Here is a 21,931-nt window from a genome sequence, read left to right on the forward strand (position 1 = left end):
CAAAATTTAAGGAATTCCCACTATAGGCCTACAGTAAAAATTTCTTTTATATTTTTCACACATACGTCTTTCTCTGGAGTTCCAGAGAATTTCCAATACTAATAGTATGTTTTTCCTTTATACGTTTTTTACACTTACACAATCATAAGACATCATTTATACATTCTATACCAATTTTGCTCGAAATTATGTTTGCCGTGAAAATGTAAGAATGCTAAAATACAACACGTGTTCATTGCTGAGATGTGAAACTCGAAGCTGTCCATGCTTGCCTCCAACCATCTTGTTACTGCTTTGTAACACACCATGATGTAACTGAACAATCACAATTTGAAGGCATGGTTTATTTCTTAGGAGCAAGCAGTCAAAATAACTGACTTTTTTTGTAAAATAATCACGTGTTATTAAATAGAGAACAAGGTGTCAGTGTCGTAAAATGTTCTGGATTGAAGTTTGAAATGTACAATATATCAGCCAGTTTTGGCTCTAAACAACAAATTTTTCCGACAAATAATGTTACATTCTTTATGAATATGTTACAAATTTGAGTACAATATCATAGGCTCAAAGATGGCTTAACTGAGAAGTTATAAAGTTCTCTTGTAAAAATTTTACTAAAGTGACTTAACTCATTCTCCCCATATGATCTTCATATCTTATTTCAGATGTTATTAAATATCATTTCAGTTATTCTTTTTCTCCCTTCAGACCCCATAAAAACATATAAATGAAATTATACTGTACTAAATTTCTGTGACATCCAATTACTAGCCTATTATAATTCTATGAAATGTGCTACCACTTCTTCGGGGAAACCTAGAAACTGTTTTAAAGCATTTCGACTCATTAATTTCATTCAATATGCGTTCTATATACGAGGATTAAATAAATGACCAAAAAAGAAGTACAAACTTCAAAGCCTGGTTACTTTAAGAGGACTTGTAAATCAGGCACAAGTTAGAATACTTTTAATCTCGGTCTAATAAATTTGGGTGTTCTTTTATGAACAAATACATAATATAATATAATATATTTAATTTACTTCGTTATTTAACAATGCTGTATCAACTACAAGGTTATTTTGCGTCAATGGAATTGGTGATAGTGTGTTGATATTTGGCGAGATGAGGCAGAGAATTCGCCATAGATTACCTGACATTTGCCTTACGATTGGGGAAAACCTCTGAAAAAACCCAACCAGGTAATCAGCCCAAGCGGGAATCGAACCTGTGCCCGAGCGCAACTTCGGATTGGCAGGCAAGTGCCTTAGCCAACAGAGCTACACCGGTGAATATAATATAATATAATTTATAAATATAATTTTCTTTTTCATCTTTTTATGTATTAAAAAATTACAGAACTCCACATCTATTTAAAACAAGGCTGAACTGTGGATTTTTGTTTTATGTGGTATTATATTAAAATCAAACACAAGTCAAGTGTCTTCTTATCTTATACATACAGAAAATAACGAGTTGACCAAAATGGTCAGTTTCTTTACAGCGAAGTTCGTTAGTTAACAGCATCTTCAACTGATACCCAATCAATGTCATTCTAGTTTACTTTTCAGAAATTTCCTTTTCTTTTTCTTTCTTCTTTTTTTTTTTTTTTTTTTTTTAATTTTAATTATGCTGCAAAAAATTTCGATTCTCAGTAACTGAATAGATTGAGACAAGTTGTAGTTTAAAATTAGTTTTGCATTATATTTCGATATTTGTTATAAATGACAAAATCCAGACCGAATGAAAAGATAAATTTTGTTTCATTAATAAACCGGAAGCTTTTATTTGTACTTTTTCTTCTGTATCTTTTTAGAATCGACCCCAATGGTTCCTAATTAATTTAATTCTATCTTCCATCTCGATTTCCATTGATGTCTGTGCATCAGACTATTTAATATAACTGTGATGAGGTCATACAGTGTCCGTAATATTGGTGACAGTGAAATTGTATTTGATGAGATGAGTCCAAAGATTCACCATGAGACTATCTAATATTTGTCTTACAGTTAGGTAATCTGTAGAAGCGAGATATGAATCCATGCCTGACTGCAGGAGCCAACAAAAGTTTCCAACTGACTCTATCCAGTTCAGTAGCAGTAGTTACTTCTTCCCTTCTAGATGCCTGGAATCTGTTACTTGGTCGAGATTAGTGAACAGCTTTTTATTATATGTATGGAAGTGAAATTAATTCTAGTTAATATAGTGTAGGCCTGCGTGGAAATTGATAAGTGTAATTTTTTACATTTTAATTATGCTGCAAAAATTTCGACTCTCAGTAACTGATTGGTTTGAGACAAGTTGTAATTTTTTATAAAATCTAGTGAAGTTCTTAAAATTCCTCAGGAATAGAGGAGAAGTATATGGAACAAGAAGGACTTTTGAAAGTTATCATTGATCTGACCATGATAAATGTTATTGTGGGCATCAGCGACGATGATGGAAGTGATGATTCTAGTAGTGTCACAGATATGAGGGTGCAGAACAGCTGACAGCTGTATACAGGTTCCAAGCTATGTCTTGTTCCCCATCCACACATCATGGTGTATCCTTGTAATCATTTAATAAAAGAGGGACGTCAGAACATGAAAATAACTAAATGAAATTAAGAACTTTTTCACTGCAAGCATTAAAAATGACAAATTACCTGTCTTGGGCCATTGATGATCAACGTTCCTCCACTAAGTGTGTATCGTGGATCACTTAGAGGATCAACCTTAAATGATACTACTTTGTCATTTTCATAGTCTTCCTTGAACCATTCATACGTAGGTGTAGGATACCCTCCAGCAAAACAACTGGAAAGGAGCATGCAGCAATCTCAGAACCATAATAATGCATAAGAGGGAACACTAAAGGAGTTTGTTTCAAATTATCATCTCAAAACTTAACAAGAGTTTCACTTTATAACAATTATTTTACGAAGCATTAGAAGTTATAACTTGAGAATACATGATTAGAGATATCAAGTTTGTCTCTATGTCTATATTACATCTCACCTCAATGAAACATCGTTTGTGATTTCTCTTTTGGAGAGATCAAAGACCACATCTCGTGGCTGCTTGATGAAATATGGACCCCTAGGGACTTTTTCTGGATTCTCAACATCAACACCATATTGATATGTGCGATCATCAACGACAAGATAATGTAATTTTTCAATGGGTGCTTCACAAATAAACAGCAGAGGTGCATCTCCAGCAACTTTCTCAAAGCCCCATCGTTTCAACTGGTTTGAAAAACTGAAAAATAAGACATATACACATAAATGTTGACTATAAAGGTGAATACACTATCACTTCCATTGCTATTATACAGAATTTCTTTCTCCTACTCACAGTTGTTCCCATTTTCATACCAAAAACACCAGTCACGAAAAGAGGGACATCAAGGGTACGATCTGAAGTTGCAGCTTATACAACAGATTCAGTGGAGCCTATTTCTTTTCATGACCACCAAATGACCTTAATCAGTCTACTAGTATGGAAGAACACTTTACAGTTGCCCTTTCTTAAAGGATTAGTTATCACCAATTATAAAAGCACTCTTGTTAAGCGTGGGCAAATGTCGACAATTGAATAAGATTCACAATCCCCCTTCCAGTGAACTGCATGCAAAATACATTTGGTTATGTAACTAGCAATAAAATTAAAAATTGCTTTTAGAGAACCTGGAGGTTCACTACCACCCTCACATAAGCCCGCCAACGGTCCCCATCCTGAGCAAGATTAATCCAGTGCCCAGCATCATATCCCACCTCTTTCAAATCCATTTTAATATTCTCCCATCTATGTCTCGGCCTCTCCAAAGATCTTTTTCCCTTAAATCTTCCAACTAACACTCTATATGCAGTTCTGGATTCACCAATACTTGCTACATGCAGTGCTCATCTCAAACATCTGAATTTAATGTTCCTAATTATGTCAGGTGAAGAATACAATGTGTGCAGTTCTGCACTGTATAACTTTCTCAGTTCTTCTGTAACTTGATCCCTAACAACCTGTTTAATATAACTGTTTTATAAATTCTAACTTTCAGCTTTTTTGAAACCGGACTAGATGACAACTTCTTCTCAAGTGAATAATAGCAGGCATTTTCCATATTTACTCAGCATCTAATTTTCTCTCAAGTGTCATTTATATTTTTTACTGTTGCTCCAAAATATCTGAATTCTTCCACCGTTCCAAAGAATAAATTTCCAATTTTTATATTTCCATTTCGTACAATGTTCTCATCACGAGACATCATCAGGATTTACTTCCAAACCTATCTCTTTACTTGCGTCAACTAAATTCCTGTGTTTTCCCTAATAGTTTCTGAATTTTCTCTTAACATATTCACGTCATCTGCATAAACAAACAGCTGATTTAATCCATTCAATTCCAAATCCTCTCTGTTATCCTGGACTTTTCTAATGGCATATTCTAGAGCAAAGTTAAAAAGTGAAGGTGACAGTGCATCTCCTTGCTTTAGCCCACAGTGAATTTGAGAAGCATCAGACAGAAACTTGCGTATATGGACTCTGCTGTATGTTTCACTGAGACACATTTTAATTAATCGAACCGGTTTCTTGAGAATACCAAATTCAATAAGAATATTATATAAAACTTCTCTCTTAATTGAGTCATACGCCTTTCTGAAATCTATGAATAACAGTTGTACTGTATCCTTATACTCCCATTTCTTTTTTTCCAATATCTGTCGAATACAAAATATCTAATCAATAGTGGATCTATTATAAACCACATTGATGATACCCAATAATTTCATGGAGTTAAGCTTCTCAAAATAATATTGGGAAAATTTTGTATGACATCAATAAAAATGGTATTCATCCAAAGTTACTACAGTTAGTCCTTCCCCCTTCTTAAAGATAGGTACAATTATGGACTCCTTCCACTGCACAGTGGGCCAGAATTCAAATCTAGCGGGAAAAAATTAAATAAGTATGGAATATAATTTTAAATGATTCTTTTTTACTAAATCATGATTTCTAAGAGCTTATGTAATAATAATAAGCCAGTATGGAATTGTTATCCGTAGCAATGAGCTATGACTGCGAGTGTGAATAACTATTTCCGTGGAACCTACTAGGTACTTAATTATATCACTTGTTCTTTTCGTGAACTTATAGTTTCCAATATTCTCTAACAGGAGGAGTCATCGTCTGCATCATCGTCCTCCTTATCTTCCTTCCTCTTTCTCTTCCTCCTCCCCCTCCTCCTTCTCCTCTTCCAGCTGCAATTGCTCTTCGTCCGCTTCATCATCCTTCCCTCTTGTAACACGAACGTCTTCACTTGTACTGTACGTATGGAGTTCTTCAACATTTGTCGCACTTCACAGGGAAAGGAATTCTTCTTCTTTTCTTAAAAACAGATAAATACTTGATATGATAGGATCAGGAGTTACAAGAAGATGATTTAAGATATCCTACATTGTTTGAATTCGTGAAAATTTTCTTGAATAATCTTCACAGTACTTTCTAATGCTCTAATGTCTAGCTTCTTGGGCTTCTTGGGCAAACCTATAGGTAACACCTCACATTGTATTTACGTTTGGTCACGTTATCTATTAAAAATTGTAATGCTTTCTCTGGTGTATATGGTCTTGGTAAAGTTGGAGATTTATTATAGGCTACCATATACTTTGATGCTCTTTTTGGAGTAATTTGTGGTGATTTGTTGCATCTCCTTTCCCTGAACCCCGCAAAGACAATTGAGTAGCTGGGACTAATTCACTTTAAGAACGCTGATCTTTCAGAGACCGTATCCTACATGTTTAATTCTTGTTTTCATGCCACTTTCTTCAAACAATTTTTGAGGTCTACCTACTCCTGAAACGGATGGAATTAAATCCTTGGACATTTGGCGAGTTTTTTTTATTGTAGAACTCTTTGGGGAAATTTGATGTCCTTTTTTTAAATTGGGGACACATAAATTAAAGTGAAATTTTAATGGCACGCAGAGTAATTATCTCATGCCTCCATGTTAAATTTTGTACCAGTGCACTTTATTTGAACCAGGTACCCAGCTTTGAAGCCGTTAGCCCTGTGAATTTACAGTGTATTTAATTCCCCTTTTAAAAGTTTCAGGTTTTACTAAAATACTGACAATAATTTATTAATGGAGAGAAGAAAGAGTCTGGAGTAATCGGCCAGGCATGTGGGAAAAGTAGAGGGAAGGGAGGAGGATGTTCGTGGTCCATTGAATTCACTAACCATTCCGAATCTTTACGCAAAAACCTGTCCTTTTTCATGAAGCACTGTTTCAAGCGTCTTTCTAAATTACTGCTAAATGTGTGCACAACTTTTTCAACACACCGCATAATATCCTTGGAACAATGTTGTATTTCTAATTTTGTCACTACGAAATCAGTGAGAGTTTGAGTAGACCCTTTTTTAGTAGTCAACACCCCGTTTAAGTCCATCCGAGTCACAGTGCACTGGATATGGGGATCTACCTCTGAAATAAAAACGCAAATATAAGAAAAAGGCAAGCAAACACAAGCAAATCTTAACTTTTGTAATAAACTGTAAGGATTGCTTTATAATCTGATGTAGATTTTAAGGTGACACCTGGTGCAACATTTTTTATATCTCTAATTTAAAATGAAGTAAAGACATGATTCCGCAATATTTTAAAGCTATGCTTAATGCATCCCGGGTGATATTTCACGTATACAGTTAAAGTATGAATAATGGAAATAGGAAGTACGAACATTCTGTTAAAACTTCCCTCACAGAAAGACACTTTTCTCCACATCAACAACACACAGATCACCCTCACATCACTACCGCCATAAACCGTCTGGTGCTCGGTGCTCGGGTTCTTAACACTTAGCGACTTTTAGCAGCCAGCCCTGTTGGCATTTCGCTTGGTATAAATTGATGGCATACAGATTTATGAAGATCAGTTTTAGTACTTCGAGAATATGTAGCGAGAAAACGTTATTTAAAACATTAAAAAATTCAATATTTTCCTGCTAGATTTGAATTCTGGCCCACTGTGCACTGTTCTGCTACAATTTTCCTTTCCCAAATAGCAAGTACAAACTTATAAATTTGGCTAAACAATGCATTTCTACCCTCTTCTATTAATTCTGCTGGAATTTGATCAATACCTGGAGACATACTTTTTCAGCTTTTCTTTTTAAATAATTGATTAAATGGCGATCTTACTTGTGTTAATTATTTAAGCATGTGCGGCTTACAGCTGTTCGGTGCTACTTCAAACCATCCTCAGAGCCTTCTGTGTCTCAGAGTCATCTCAACTGCCTGTTGTGTGGGTGCATTCGTGTGATGAAGAGTTGTGTCAAATATGTGTGTGTTCTGAAATTGACCTGTGTGTTGAGTATTTGATTAGGGTGTGTTTTAGTGTGTCTGTATATTTCACACACCCTAATCAAATACTCAACACACAGATCAATTTCAGAACACACACACTATTTGACACAACTCTTCATCACACGAACGCACCCACACAACAGGCAGTGAAGTTGAGATGAAGCCAAGACACAGAAGGCTCTGAGGATGGTGTGAAGTAGCACCGAAACAGCTGTAAGCCGCACATGCTTACATAATTAACACGAGTAAGATCGCCATTTAATCAATTATTTATATTCAAGTGTTAAAAGTAGTGTACGAAAGATTCAACATGGATTTTCTTTTTAATTTCGACTTCAGAAAGTGTGGGCTCGAGTATAAATAGCTTAGCAGTTTGTATTTGAATTTCGTCCTGATCATTTCTATTTGGCCTACGTACATTTAGTAGGTGCCCAAAATAGTTTTTCCATCTGTTCAGAATTGAATGAAAGACTGCAAGCAAGTCACCATTGTCATCCTAGATCATGTTTAGCCTTGCCTGATATCCTTTCTTTAAATTCTTTTATGTCCTTATATAAATCTCTAATGTTTTTTTTATTCTATTTGTTTCTACCTCGTCCAGTTTTTTCTTCAAGTAATCTCGCTTTTTGTTCTTAAGAGTCTTTCATTGACATAATTATCTCCGTTTGCCTCGACTGTATGCTGTAAGAATTTTAATTTTGCCTGTTTCCTTCTTTCTACTACCGTGGAGCAATCTTCATCAAACCATTTCTTTTTCTTAGTTCCATAATAATCTATGCTCTGCTCACCTGCAATTTTGATATTATTTTTTATTTTACTAGGTTATTTCACGACACTTTATCAACATCTTATGGAAATTTCGCCCTGATAATGTTGCTTAGTTTCCTTGTCTTTTAATTTGGGAATGTTGAATCTCCTAATACAAATAATAATATACCATATTTAAAATTTCATTTTACACCTTTCAAAATTCTCATCACTGTAAATGCGACTTTCATAATTAGTAAAATATTATTACAAGTGATTACAATATATGGACAGCTACTTTATGCTAACCTATACAAAATTAATTGTAAACACCAAATTAAGCCATATAAATTATGAATTTAGTCAGATATAGGAATTTTTGGGATTATAAAATTCATTTGTCAAAGTTTTTAGAATAGTTATTTATGCAACAAATGGATAATGTTGATAATTATGGCATGAGTGAATGCTTGTCGCACGAACTATACTTCATGCGACAATTTTCACAAGTGTCATAATAAGATTATCCACGAGTTGAATACAACACTTTATGGCATCTTAGCATTATAAATTGTAGGAAATAAATTATTACAAATTCGGGATCCATAGCTGCCAAAGTCTTCATATGTTCATATCAATTAGTTGCGCGTGACACTGACACTGAATAAAGAGAAATGGAGGACCTTGCAGGTTATGTTACAAATGTTCCTTTATTTTGTTAATATAGTTTCTCTGAACACAGAACTGTTTTATGAGAAATTACAAAAGTGATACAAAATTGTTAAAGATTCGAAATAAATGATACATTACCTTCTGTCCTGCATTTCACTTCTTGTTACATCACGCGTAGAAGCTGCAAGGAAGATAGCAAGCGTTCCGGTTTTATGTCATAGCGAATATGTTATTGCTTTTATTGGCACACGTAGTATAATAAAGCTGATCATGCACGATATTGGTTGTAGTAACAATCTGTATATAACGCTAGAATGACATAAAATTAATTACAAACCAGGTATCATTGTTAACATCACATAAAATTTGTTTAAACTAAGAGAATATTCTTTCTACTTCATATGGTGTTACAAGGGCATATTTATAATACATTACATCATTATTATTTAATGACCCCATGCGTACCTGGCTTGCAATTCTACCCTGCTTATGCATCCACGTGACTTAATAAATGTAGCAAAAGAAACTACTCAATCCGCTGTACATTTGGGAACAGAAATGCGCTGCCTGCTTATCACAAACTAAAAAAAAAAGTGACAAGCCTCATTGACCATGCACCAAAGAAGAATTACGAACATAAAAATGAATAAATAACAATTTTACTTTATATGCTCAATTTTACACCTCCAGTGGCTCGGAAAAAATATAATTAGAGAACTTGACTTTTACTGCCTATAGTAAAGACTACAAGACAACTTTTGTACACCCTTACGTTTTGAATTCCAGGATTTTTTTCGATACAGTCTACTCTACATGTAGTTACACCAGGTTGATGAATATTAAAGAAATGAAAGACCAGGAGGAAAAAGATCTACTCTCGCATAGCAAAGCCAACACTCCACCTGCTGTATTAGTATTATACAATTCAATTATATTTTACTAAGTCACCTGTAGACCAAATAATCCTTGTTTAATGTAGACTGCTGCTCTGGAAGGAAGGCATTTTCCATGTTTACCAACTGCGATCCATCATCATTCACCCAATACTCAGGACTCTGCTGACGTGCACTGGTGTACCACCGCCTGTGCTGAGGGTCTTGCCACAGCAACTCATTCACCAAGAAGCCGTGTTCATCTGGAGTATTGACACTTACCAAGTCTGCCTGGTATGCCTGTAAACATTTCTCCTATTTGTAAACTACAGCTGCCGTAACCAAAGAACGGACTACTGTGACAATTCACCAGACATTTTTAATCATTGTAACACTGAAACTTTGCCACATTAAAAGCAATCAGTGGCACAGCAAAATGATAGAACATTCGATTGCAGTCACACCTGGGTGTCCCTAATTTTTAAAACTATATTCATTTCTTAATAGTTTCATACAGTTACCAGTAAATAGTTGTTGAAGCAATTCACTTAATTTGTGTATGTTTCTCAACTATTTCTTCAGTTGCGATTACTGCCATGTGACATTAGGCATAAACAGTTCAAAGTGTCAAAAGTACTTTTTTTTTTTTTTTGCTACCATACAATTGTCAATTTTTGACACAGCTTGCCTACCATTAAATGATCTACTGTTAGAAATGACTGTCTAAGAAAAAAATAGCATTAACGCAGATATGCCTGAAATATTTTTTTGCAATTTTTGTGTATTTTACAAATCACATTTAATGTAGTATATAATTGAAGTGCGTTCTAGTTTTAAATGGTTGAGCTAGAAACAGGTGTCCTTTTAAAAGGATAGTAGGCAAATGAGCATACATTTTGAGGAAGAATTGTATACTATGCTTATATGAAAGGAAACAATGTCATTGTTGTAATTTACAATTATTATTATTATTATTATTATTATTAGTATTATTATTATTATTAACAAATTATTACACTGTTATTTTATTATTATTATTATTATTATTATTATTGTTATTATTATTATTATTATACTGAAAAGTGATTCATTGTGGCAACATTCATTGCAACTCTAGAATGCTATCGTCATTGAGTAGTACTGTATTACTATTGATACGTAAAAATGACATAATGGGCGAAAAGAATGTTGAAGTTTCGAGGAGGAGGTTATATTGGGAGGGAAGTGATGATATGTATAATAAGCAAGTGCTGCGGCAATGTTGAGAGACAGGTTTAAGTTCATTTTCTCAAATCTGCATTGTTGTGACAATGACAATTTAGATAGAAATGATAAATTTACGAAAATAAGACCCATTCCAAAAATGCTGAATGAAAAACAATAGAAACTTATATCCATTCACCACACCACCAGTCTTCCAGATCTTGCTGTGTTCACAGAAACATTGCTATGACCATGTCTGCTTTCCACACGCAACAAATTTGTCACCCCATTCCTCCTCTTCACGAAGGCTATGCTGAAATATTTCTGCTATTGCTGCAAGCTGTGAACTAGGTAGATTATTAGCTGTTACATCATGTTTGTCCCCTGAATCCTCGTCTGTTACGTCTTCAGTGGCATTTGTAGGCGGCTGTACGAGTATTTCGTTTGAAATTTCGCTTGTAGTATAATTTTCAAACATATATAGCATTTCATGCTAAAATCTACTAAAATTTGAAAAAGAGACAGAATTTCAATATGTATGGGGTGTACTCCTATTGTCCTTTTAAAAGGACACGTACGTTTTCGTCATTGTAATGTCGCAATGAATAGATATCTCAAATGTATTGCGGTTTCACGTAATATTTATGTTTATTAGGAGTCATTTGATCTATAACAATTTGTAAATAATTTTGAATTGTAACAATATTTAACTTTCATATCTGATTTGCGTTTCGGATGCCATAGCTGAAATAAACGAACTACTCTCACATCCACATCTCAACAATTATTAAGTTAATGGTCCGACACCCTAGTAATTCCTCCTAGACCTCTCCATGAGTGGCATGGATAATCTGGAAAATTAAACAAAATTTTATATAGCTATATAAATGTTTAGAAAATTTACCTAATTACCTAAGTATATCTATAAATGTACCTCTGATTGAGGTTCTGGCTGATACATACATCTATTATCAGGCAGTACATCTCAGTTGACGATGTGTGCCAGAGGAAGAACAATTGTTTGTATGCATCTGAAGTCTGATTAATGTAATATGTACAGTAGCTAATCAGCGATGTATGCAATGGAGGGGAAAGAAACAGACCACCATACCCCATTATCAGATAAGATAATCAGTTCATTGGTAATGGAGGAATTTGATAACTTATACAGTGTACCAATGAACTGATTATCCTGAGTCACAAAAATAAGAAATTCCAATGTAATAATGTCAATAAACTGAAACATGGTTACCATGGTCTCTAATGGATAGACAAATGAATAACTCACTTACGTATATTCGGTACAGAAAGAATTTTATATAAATTTTCATCTGTTCATTAGACAATTTTTTTGTGTGTACAATAGAGTCGTGCACAATCACTTACGAAAAATACAATTTCTATATTGCTACTGAATGTCTGGCGCTATAGTCAGTATGCAAAATCTCTTGCCTATTGCCTCAGTATTTGGTTTAACAAATATTCGAGTTGTTTCTCATTCTTTGTGGGTGGATGGCAAAGGCAGACTACACTGAGTCATGCAGGAGTTTCAAGAGCCCTTGTAAGGACGCGATTATCATCATGTAGGCCTCCCATTTAATTTATAATTCTTCCTCTTTCACTACATTCAATCAATCATCTACAGATTGATTAATTCAACCAGGTATTACAACTGGGTATCGCCAAGAGCAACAACATGCATCATATTAGAGCTTTTTGTTAATAACGCTGTATCTTCTTAAAAAATGATTAATGAAATAATAATGCAGATGCTTAGAGTAAGTAAAAGGCATTATATATTAACAATTATTATTTTAGAGGTATGTATTTTGAGCCTGAAGTGTAATGTTACACTAGAATGTACGTATGTACTTATTTGTTCTTCTATTTAGTACGTACTTGTAATTTACACTATTCTTGCATTTCTTTACACACCAGATGCCATATTATGCATTACACTTATTTCCTTTGTTATTACTGGTGTCCATTTGTTCATTTATATCGTCGTTGTTCCTGCAATAACTCCTATGTGCAAAATATAACAATTTTCAGTACGAAGAAAAAACACATTATTCATCCTATGGCAGCCGTACATAGGAGACTGTGAATTCTTACATTTTCGAAACAAAGAAATATATTTACATATAGGAGATTTTATTATTTGCTGCATCACTATTTAAGTTATTTAATAGAGCAAAAATCTGAAAATCGATAAATATGTCACATAGGAGTTATTGCAGGAACAACGATGACATATTAGTTATGAAGATAATTGTATTAAAGGAAGTTCATGCAAAATAATGGTAAAAATAGCTTATATTCAAGTAGTCATAAATATAATACTATTTATCAGAGTTCTTTCATTTTTTAGTGATGTGTGTATACACATTAAGCATTAAAATAGGAAAAAAAGGATGGTTACTCAAGAACAGCGGTTCCCTAAGGGCTCCGTGAATGATTCTCAGGGGCTCCATCCGCGGAAGTTATGAAGATGACAAAAATTGCTGCTTCCATCTAGCATCTAGCGGGTAAAACGAAAACTACTTCCATCAAGCGAAAAGTAGTTTATGAGAAAGTAGTTTGCGTTCTTCTTGCTACATGGAAGCAAAATAATAGATCTACTCGTCACTGGAACTGTCTCGATCTTTCTTGCTTGCCAAATATTCAATGATTCTCGAAATGTATTTTATTTTATATATATATATACAGTACAACCCCCATTATCTATGCTAATGAAGGGGGTGGGCTGAACAGTTAATCGAAAAAATCGGATAATCCGTACCATAAAATATTTTCGTAAATTTAGTGAATAATACACATTGGTAAATTCCTCTATGGCCCTTGTATTTAACACGCTAGGTAGTGGATTAGAAGTTCAATAATTTAAGTCTCACTGTCAACGACAGATTTTGAAGGGCAAGAGAACTTCTTGTAATGGCTGCCTGCGGAAAGTGAAGGACTCGTGTTGTAGATTTACATACTTTATACACTACAAACTCGTATTCTGTTGCGAGATGAACCACAGTTTCTCTTTCCCCAAACCACTCAATTATTTACACTTTTTCTCCCGATAGCTACTTAGCACAACAAGATTTCTTTTGACACCGTAGAAGACATTTTATACAGATGTTATACAGTACGACAATTCGAACAGTAGCCCATACTGTGTAAGGGAAAAGGCTTGTAATAACACTATCTAGAAAAAATAACGTGCGAATACAATGTACAGTATTAATTTATTAAGTATTAACAAAATGTACAGTACTTTATATATTTCTGCAGAAAAAAGCGACAGAAGGACAGACGGATAATCCACAAATCGGTTAATAGGTTGACGGATAATCGGGGTTCTACTGTGTGTGTGTGTGTGTGTGTGTGTGTGTGTGTATATATATATATATATATATATGTTGTATACCTGCATGTTAAATTGATAGTAGATGTGTTACCTACACTTTCGTTGAACCGAAACTGTGGCTTAAGACGGGCTTCCTAAGACCTAAAAGTCATTAGCCATCAACCAGTGCTCAGTCAAAGGGGGATAACAACAGCTATAACCTTACTTGCAAAGAAGATAGTGCGTATTCCTGGGAATTGAGTTCGGAATATGCTGAACATGATCCTGTCTGAGTCTACGATGCCTAGTGTAGAGGTATTGAAAGAGATTAACAAACGAAAATATTGTGATTTATATTTGAACATGGGATTCACTGAGTTTGCTGATGAACGTCCACAGTGCGTGACATGTAACAAAGTTTTTCCCAATAGTTCTATGTTCCCTGCCAAGTTTAGACGCCATTTCTCAATTCAAAAATAAAACTGCAGACTACTTCGAAAAAAAGTGACGAACTCCATGCAGTTCAGACAAAATTTTATTTCATGTAAAAGCAAACAACGAGAAAGCACTGAAAACATCGTACTTGGTTAGTCATGACCAGATTCTTGGCGGTAAACCTCACCCTTGTTAAAACTCTTATTTATTTATTATTTTGCTAATAGTTGTAACATAAAATATAATATATACAGAAAAACTTTAGCTCGCCCCTGAAAGAGTAGAACTCGTGCTTAGGGGCGGCTGATACCACTATTAGTGAAGGTAGTGAAGTGCATGGTGGACGAGAAAACTGCAAACTTGATTTCCAGTGTGCCCTTATCATTTAACACTCTGCATAATCGAATCCAGAATCTATGAAAAAATGTAAAAAATATCATGATTTCCCGTATCAGTTAAACAAAATTTTCGCTACAACTTGACAAATCCACTGGCGTTACCGGATTAGTTGTGTTAATGACGTTTGTGTGTTATGAATTTTCGGGTTCTTTCACGAAATATTTTGTTCTGCAAGCCATTGCCATCCTCTACAAGCAGTACTGAAATTTTTACTTCTTCATTTAAAACTAGATACTGTGGAATATTATTGCGTTGAGGTGTGCACAGATGGTGCAAAGGCCATGGTAGGTCCTATTGCTGACGCTGTTACAAGAATCAAGAAACTTTTAAAAACTGCACAAGTAGTCATTGTGTACTACACCGACATGCCCTCACAACGAAAAAATGCCAGCATTATTAAAGCAGGTACTAGACAATGCCATCAAAATTATCAACTTTGTTAAGGCACGTCCTTCGCAGTGAAGGCTACTCAGTATTCTGTGTGAAGATCTGGGAAGTATACACAAGTCAATGTTAGTAATATTACACACAGAAGTGCGATGGTTGTAGTGTGATAAAGCATTGTCCTGTTTACTTGAACTTCGAACAGAAGTTTCTTCTCTTTTGAATTACCGAAACAGTTTTCTATCTGATTTGAACGATCAGGAATGGTTGTACAAATTATGTTACTTGGCAGACATTTTTCAAAAACGAATTCGGCACATACATACAAGGTAAACGAAAGACTGTATTCGATGCTGATTACAAAATTATCGCACTGGAGAAAAAGATAGCATTCCACATAGAAAGCGTCGACAATAAGGATCTGACATTTCTCATTGACTTCAAACTTTATAGAAGAAAATAACGTAACAATGAATGTCTCATTCACAGCAATAATAAAAGAACACCTTGACAATTTGTTTCAAAATATGAATTCATACTTTCCAAGCGATAATCAGGAATCGATTCTAAAAAAAATTTGAGTGGATTGTAGATCAATTTCCAGTGATGTCAAAACCAGCAGCCCTCACTACTTCAGATATGAGCTCCTTATAGACATGGTTTCGGACAGCCACAGTCAGGCATCATTTAAAAGCAAACCATTTCCCGAATTTTGGGCTAAGTTAGGGGAGGATCTTTTGATATTAAGTTCAAAAGCTAAATTTCTCTTACTGTCTTTTGGTACTATGTACCTCTGTCTTCAGCTGACTTCCATGACACCGGACATTGACAAACTCTGCTGCAAGAAAGAGGCACATTCTTCACATTAATTTCGGATGTACATGTAACATTGTAACATTTTTTTAATATCTTAACTACTTGTTATATCATTTTGTAGATTTAAATAATATTATATCCTGCACTATCCTGTACCATTGTTTCCTTTATAATATGTATAAAGTAAATATGTCTTGGGGCTCCACGAGACACTTTTGCTTCAAAAAGGGCTCCATGGCTGAAAAAGTTTGGGAACCGCTGCTCTAGAGTAAATCTTTCCCCTCAAAATAATTTTTGAATTTAAACATAATTTTTTATAAATTCATTACATGCCTGTGAAAAACACATCCTACTAAAATTATTAATGTATCTGCAATATTATGGGCATAGGGGTTATACCAATCATCACTGTCAAAAATATTTTTTGTGTACTCAGAAAACGTCAGTTTCATGTATAAATGAAGTGTGCCGGGTGTTGTCTAACCCTCAAAACATTAGGGGTAACAGTTTAAATTCGAACATTCAGTCGGATGTTCGATCTTGATGGCTATTCTCTGATCAGTCGGATCTAAACCGAATGCAGCTCTGCAGTGTACAAATTGCGAAAATCATGTATTCAGAATAAGGATGGTGAGATTATTTCTGTCAAAATCAGAAGAAAAATTTTTAAAGTGAGAATTCTTTCTGCTACATACTTTTACATGTGATAACAAAACAGGCTGAACAATTGCCTCCAAGAATATAAACTCTCATAAAAAATCATTAAAGCTTACCTCACAGTTCTTTCTTGCTTCAATGCGGTTTCGAAGTGGGGACTTAATAAATCGGTAACATGATAATTGAAATCTTATCCAATGCTGGGGACATCTCATATCAGATTCCAAATTAGAAATCTGAGACATCACACAAGGCAGTGCCAGAATTAAAAACCAACCAAATTTCGACATTATTACACCTACCTGAAAACAGGAATTGATATTCAAATTACTAAATGATGGTAGCCCATGGGAGCTCATAAATGTACAGTCAACTCTGGATATAATGAACTCAGCTATAGTGAATCTAAATTGTTGGTCCCGACCCGCATACATTAATATTTCCGTTTATAGTGAACCCTTTGCTTTGGTTGTAGTGAACATTAAAATTTGCAAAATTGACTAATCCTTATTTAAAGTCAGACCTTCCTGTATGAAATTGAAAGAATCTGTTGAGAAGAACCTTCTATATTTCTTACTCCTTTAGTCAAAAGACAAAGGTAGGATTAGTGGTTCCTAGACAATGAGCTACACTGTAAATCCAGGCAATACATGACGACCTTGCCTCACTCCACCGTCGAAGGGTTGCCATTCCGTTCTCAGGCACTCTACTGTTATTTCTAATCCTCCACCGTCAAAGGGTTGCCTTTTGTTCTCAGAAACATTTCCATTATGACAGATAACATAGAAACAACGGAAAATGAAATTGCCTTCTTTTATTAAAAGGGGATGGACATTATGTCCAGAGCATAAATGAAGATGAGATACCGATGGCTTTCAAACTCCATCAACTCTCTCCCAGTTTCCATTAAGTGACCCAGGAAATTCCAAGGCTGAGTACGCAGTCACACCGTAACAGCACTTGCCATTTCTAACTGACCAGTTTGTTTCTAGTGTTCTAAAAGTGAATATACTGTGTAAAAATGTCGAAGCATGAAGTATTTTCTTTGGAAGATAAGGCGAATATTGTGATATTGAATGTGGTCTTTTGCAAGTGAATGTGAGTTGACAGCATAGTTTAAGTAAATCAACTGTAACAGTATACAATGTAATCCATCCCACAATTTAATTACTGTATACCATTTTATTTTTTTTGTTCACAATTTCATTCATTCCTGTCATTTAAGGTTAGAGGAGAGATACTTTGGATTTAGTGAACTTCGGATATGGTGAATGAAATATGCAAGTCCACAGAGGTTCACTATACCAGGAGTTGACTGTATATAATCAAATGAAGATGACTTGAATTCTATCGAAATTAAAAGAGTAACTAATACAAAATTACATTTACTTTTACAAATTAGGCAATCTGCAAGGAATTCACTGTTGGTGAATATGACGTTTTCAAAAACATAAACAATCTGGAAAAAAAACAAAATAAGTGTAACTTTAATGCATCAATGATACTCATCTGAATGCTAAGAGGAGTAACAGAAATTTATTATAAATATTACTCCTACAGTTGCGCAATAATAATAATAATAATAATAATAATAATAATAATAATAATAATAATAATAATAATAATTTAATAATATTCATTGTAATGAATTTACCACTGTAAATACAAAAACTAGCACTGTTATAAATGAGGCATGTCCATAAAGTAACTTTCCCACTCGTCCCACAGCTAGCAAACCATATGTTGCGTGAAGTGACTGCGTGTACATGATAATGTCCTGTCATGGCCTATGAGCTAGCAGAACTTCTTTCAGTAGCTTTGTTTCATTGGTTGAAGATGGACGCTCCTATTCCAGCTCTCACCGTTTGTGAAGTGCGATAAGTGATAAAGTTTTTGAACACACAGGACATAGCGCCGATTGAAATGTATCGTCAGCTGTGCCAGATCTATGGGCCTAACGTCATAAGCAAGCAGATGGTGCGTCGCTGCTGTAGACAATTTTCAGCAGGACGCAAAATGTGCATGACGAGGAGTGCAGTGGGAGGCCAACCATCATCACAGACGACCTTGTGGAGCAACGCACCATCTGCTTGCTCATGATGTTAGGCCCATAGGCCTGGCACAGCTGACGATAAATTTCAATCGGCACTATGTCCTGTGCATTCAAAAACTTTATCACTGATCGCACTTCACACGCAGCGGGAGCTGGAATAGGAGCGTCCATCTTCAACCAATGAAACGAAGCTACTGAGAGCACTCAGGAAGTTCCGCTAGTGTGCGCCATGCCAGGACATTACTCTATCACGTACATGCAGTCGCTTCGTGCAACATATGGTTTGCTAGCTGTGGGATGAGTGGGAAAGTTACTTTATGGACGTGCTTAGTATATAAAAATAATAAAAATGTCGGCATAGGTGGCGTAATGGATATAGCGCTGGCCTTCTGTGCTCGAGGTTGTGGGTTCGATCCCAGCTCAGGTCGATGGCATTTAAGTGTGCTTAAGCATCACAGGCTCATGTCAGTAGATTTACTGCCATGTAAAAGAACTCCTGTGGGACAAAGTTCTGGCACACTGGCAATGCTGATATAACAGGCCTGCAGAACTGTAGCTCTTGAGAGTGACTGCTACACTCCCCTTTCTTACCCCACCCACCTTTTCTAACAGTGCGGTCATGACGTTCTAGTTACGCTTGGCTGCATTAACATTCATTCGTAGCAGCAGGTATACAATAAGCTATCAAGAATTACAAATGAACAGATAATAAAATTTTTAGGAACATACCATTAGAAAATAAGAGAAAAATGAATGAGGGAAATAAATAAATTAAAAGACATGTAAAATAAATTTTAAAATGTATGTGTGCTTATAATGTAAAAAGGTCTCCCTATGTATATATCGTTCTATTACTAGTAAAGACGATTAAATCCACTTTTTGTGTAAAATAAGTTAAGTACAGTCCCCGATATGTCTTTCCGTGCTCTGTATTTTACTAAAATGAAATAAGTCCGAAATACTGCTTGCAGGCAACAAACCAATTACTTTATTTAAAGAATTTATTATGATTTTTCGTGCATTAATAAAATTTTAATTCCTGTTTTTACAAAACTTGTATTACTGGTTTTACTAGTAATAGGACGACAAATAAATTGTACGTTGATAAGTGAGTGATAGCTATATGACCAGATGTCAATGCTGTCATTCAACATTGTAACGCACTCCAGCCAAATAAATAAATAAATAAATAAATAATAAAAAAATAAATACATAAGTAAATAAGTAAGAAAGTAAATAAATAAATAAGTAAAAAAAGTACATAAGTAAGTAAATAAGTAGGCCTAAGTAAATAAGTAAACAAACAAACAAACATTCATACATACATACATACATACATACAAATAATACGCGTACTGCAGTTTAAAGAGAACTGGAACATGGCAAAATCTAAACCCGTGAAGGAATACTACTTCCAAAGGAAATGGAAATATGATTATTTTGTTCTTGAAGAGGAAAGAATTGCTTGTTTTACTGTGTCCCATCCAATTTATTTCCACTCGTCATATTAAACCACATTTCAACAAAGTCCATATTAAGAATTATGGAATGCGCAAACTTTCGGGTAAGTTCATTATTACGAACTGATTATTTATTTATATACTGTAACATTAAGGACGTCACTCGTGTTCATTTTGAATTTAAATTAAGAGTGACTTTCAAGGTTCATTACTTAAATGCTATAAATTTATGTTTCCATAGGTGATGATAGGAGGAGAGTTTTCGAAAATCTAAAACGGGTTAGGTGCAAAGAAATCTCAAAGAAACTACCGACAGGAAATCTAGCATAATTGTAAACCTTGAAACGAGATAAAGCATTATAAAAACAATGAATTTATTACAATCCTTTTTGAAAATTACATGCCGCCACTGATGGACCTTTGACGACAAGAGAAGATAAATAACCCTACGCGGAAGTCAATCATCCCCAATAGAAATGGAGTGAGGGTGACTTCATATTTCCCCTCCTTACGAGTTCTGCAGGCCTGTGATATAATCCCGGCACTTGCAAGCTTCGTTAAAAAAACATTTTAATAATAATAATAATAATAATAATAATAATAATAATAATAATAATAATAATAATAATAACAACAACAACAACAACAATAATTTAATAACATTCATTGCAATGAATTTACCACTGTAAATATAAAAAAATAGCACTGTAAAAAAAAACATGCACGCACAGTGAACCATAATTAATGTCATTAATTTCAAGAGGTTATTCTTTGAGTTATTTCAAACAAAAAAGTTTAATACAATTTTGCTCCTTTGTGAGTCCTTTTCAAGGAAAAGTTATTTTATATGGAATTTTTCTTAGCGTATTTTGGGAAAGCTATTGACTTAATTCCCAATATGCTCAGTCAGTTTAAGAGTGGAGTCTATTATGATAATAAATGATTGAAAGAATTTTAGTTTTGTCCTTTAGCACTAGCAGGACCGGACCCGTCATTCTGCCGGGTACCATGGGTTTAAATAATTATTAATCAAAGGCATTTCATCCTATGACTCCCACAATTTACAACTTTTATTTTATCTTTGTGATGATATGATTCCTAAAAATATTGGACTTTTATAATCTTTCTGAAGGATGTTACAAGCAATTACTACCAGTCATTTTGACAGGTGCCAAATTTCAGACCAGCTGTGCCTACACAGGAGTGGTTCAAATTTCTATTTTTGCATCAACGTTTAGAGTTCATTTCGACCTCTACGAGTGGTTTATGACTCTTCGGCAAGTCTTTTGTCAGTGTACAAAAATAAAATATTGCTCTCTGAGTGTGTGTTGTTTTGACATGTGCGCGCTGATTTCTGTTTCGCAATGGCAGCCTCGTTATTTGACAGAACAAGAAATTGACTCTTTGATGAATATGTCTGATAACGAATCAGAATGTGGAGATTCCCGTAATCTGTGTGAAATTATTAATATTTCACTAAATACAGTTCATTTTTTTACGATGCAAGAAGTCCTAAAAGATGAAAAATTTGTCAATTGTAAATGACAGCTCTAAA

The 21,931-nt window shown here is 34.6% G+C and overlaps 1 protein-coding gene across 1 annotated transcript in view; it reads right to left on the reverse strand.

Annotated features, from left to right (window-relative positions):
• The window catches only part of Cont (Contactin), a 121,056-nt gene that overhangs the window by 93,571 nt on the left and 5,554 nt on the right, over positions 1 to 21,931 (reverse strand). Inside the window, exons 2-5 of the mRNA XM_069838555.1 lie at positions 16,980 to 17,165; positions 9,709 to 9,932; positions 2,999 to 3,241; positions 2,647 to 2,797 (exon numbers count right to left, since the gene is read on the reverse strand). Of these exons, the coding sequence (XP_069694656.1) occupies positions 2,647 to 2,797; positions 2,999 to 3,241; positions 9,709 to 9,932; positions 16,980 to 17,153 (792 nt within the window). The 5' untranslated portion in view covers positions 17,154 to 17,165. The remainder of the gene's footprint in view (positions 1 to 2,646; positions 2,798 to 2,998; positions 3,242 to 9,708; positions 9,933 to 16,979; positions 17,166 to 21,931) is intronic.

The sequence above is a fragment of the Periplaneta americana genome, chromosome 10 (assembly GCF_040183065.1).
Source record: "Periplaneta americana isolate PAMFEO1 chromosome 10, P.americana_PAMFEO1_priV1, whole genome shotgun sequence".
In the NCBI taxonomy this organism is placed as follows: Eukaryota; Metazoa; Arthropoda; class Insecta; order Blattodea; family Blattidae; genus Periplaneta; species Periplaneta americana.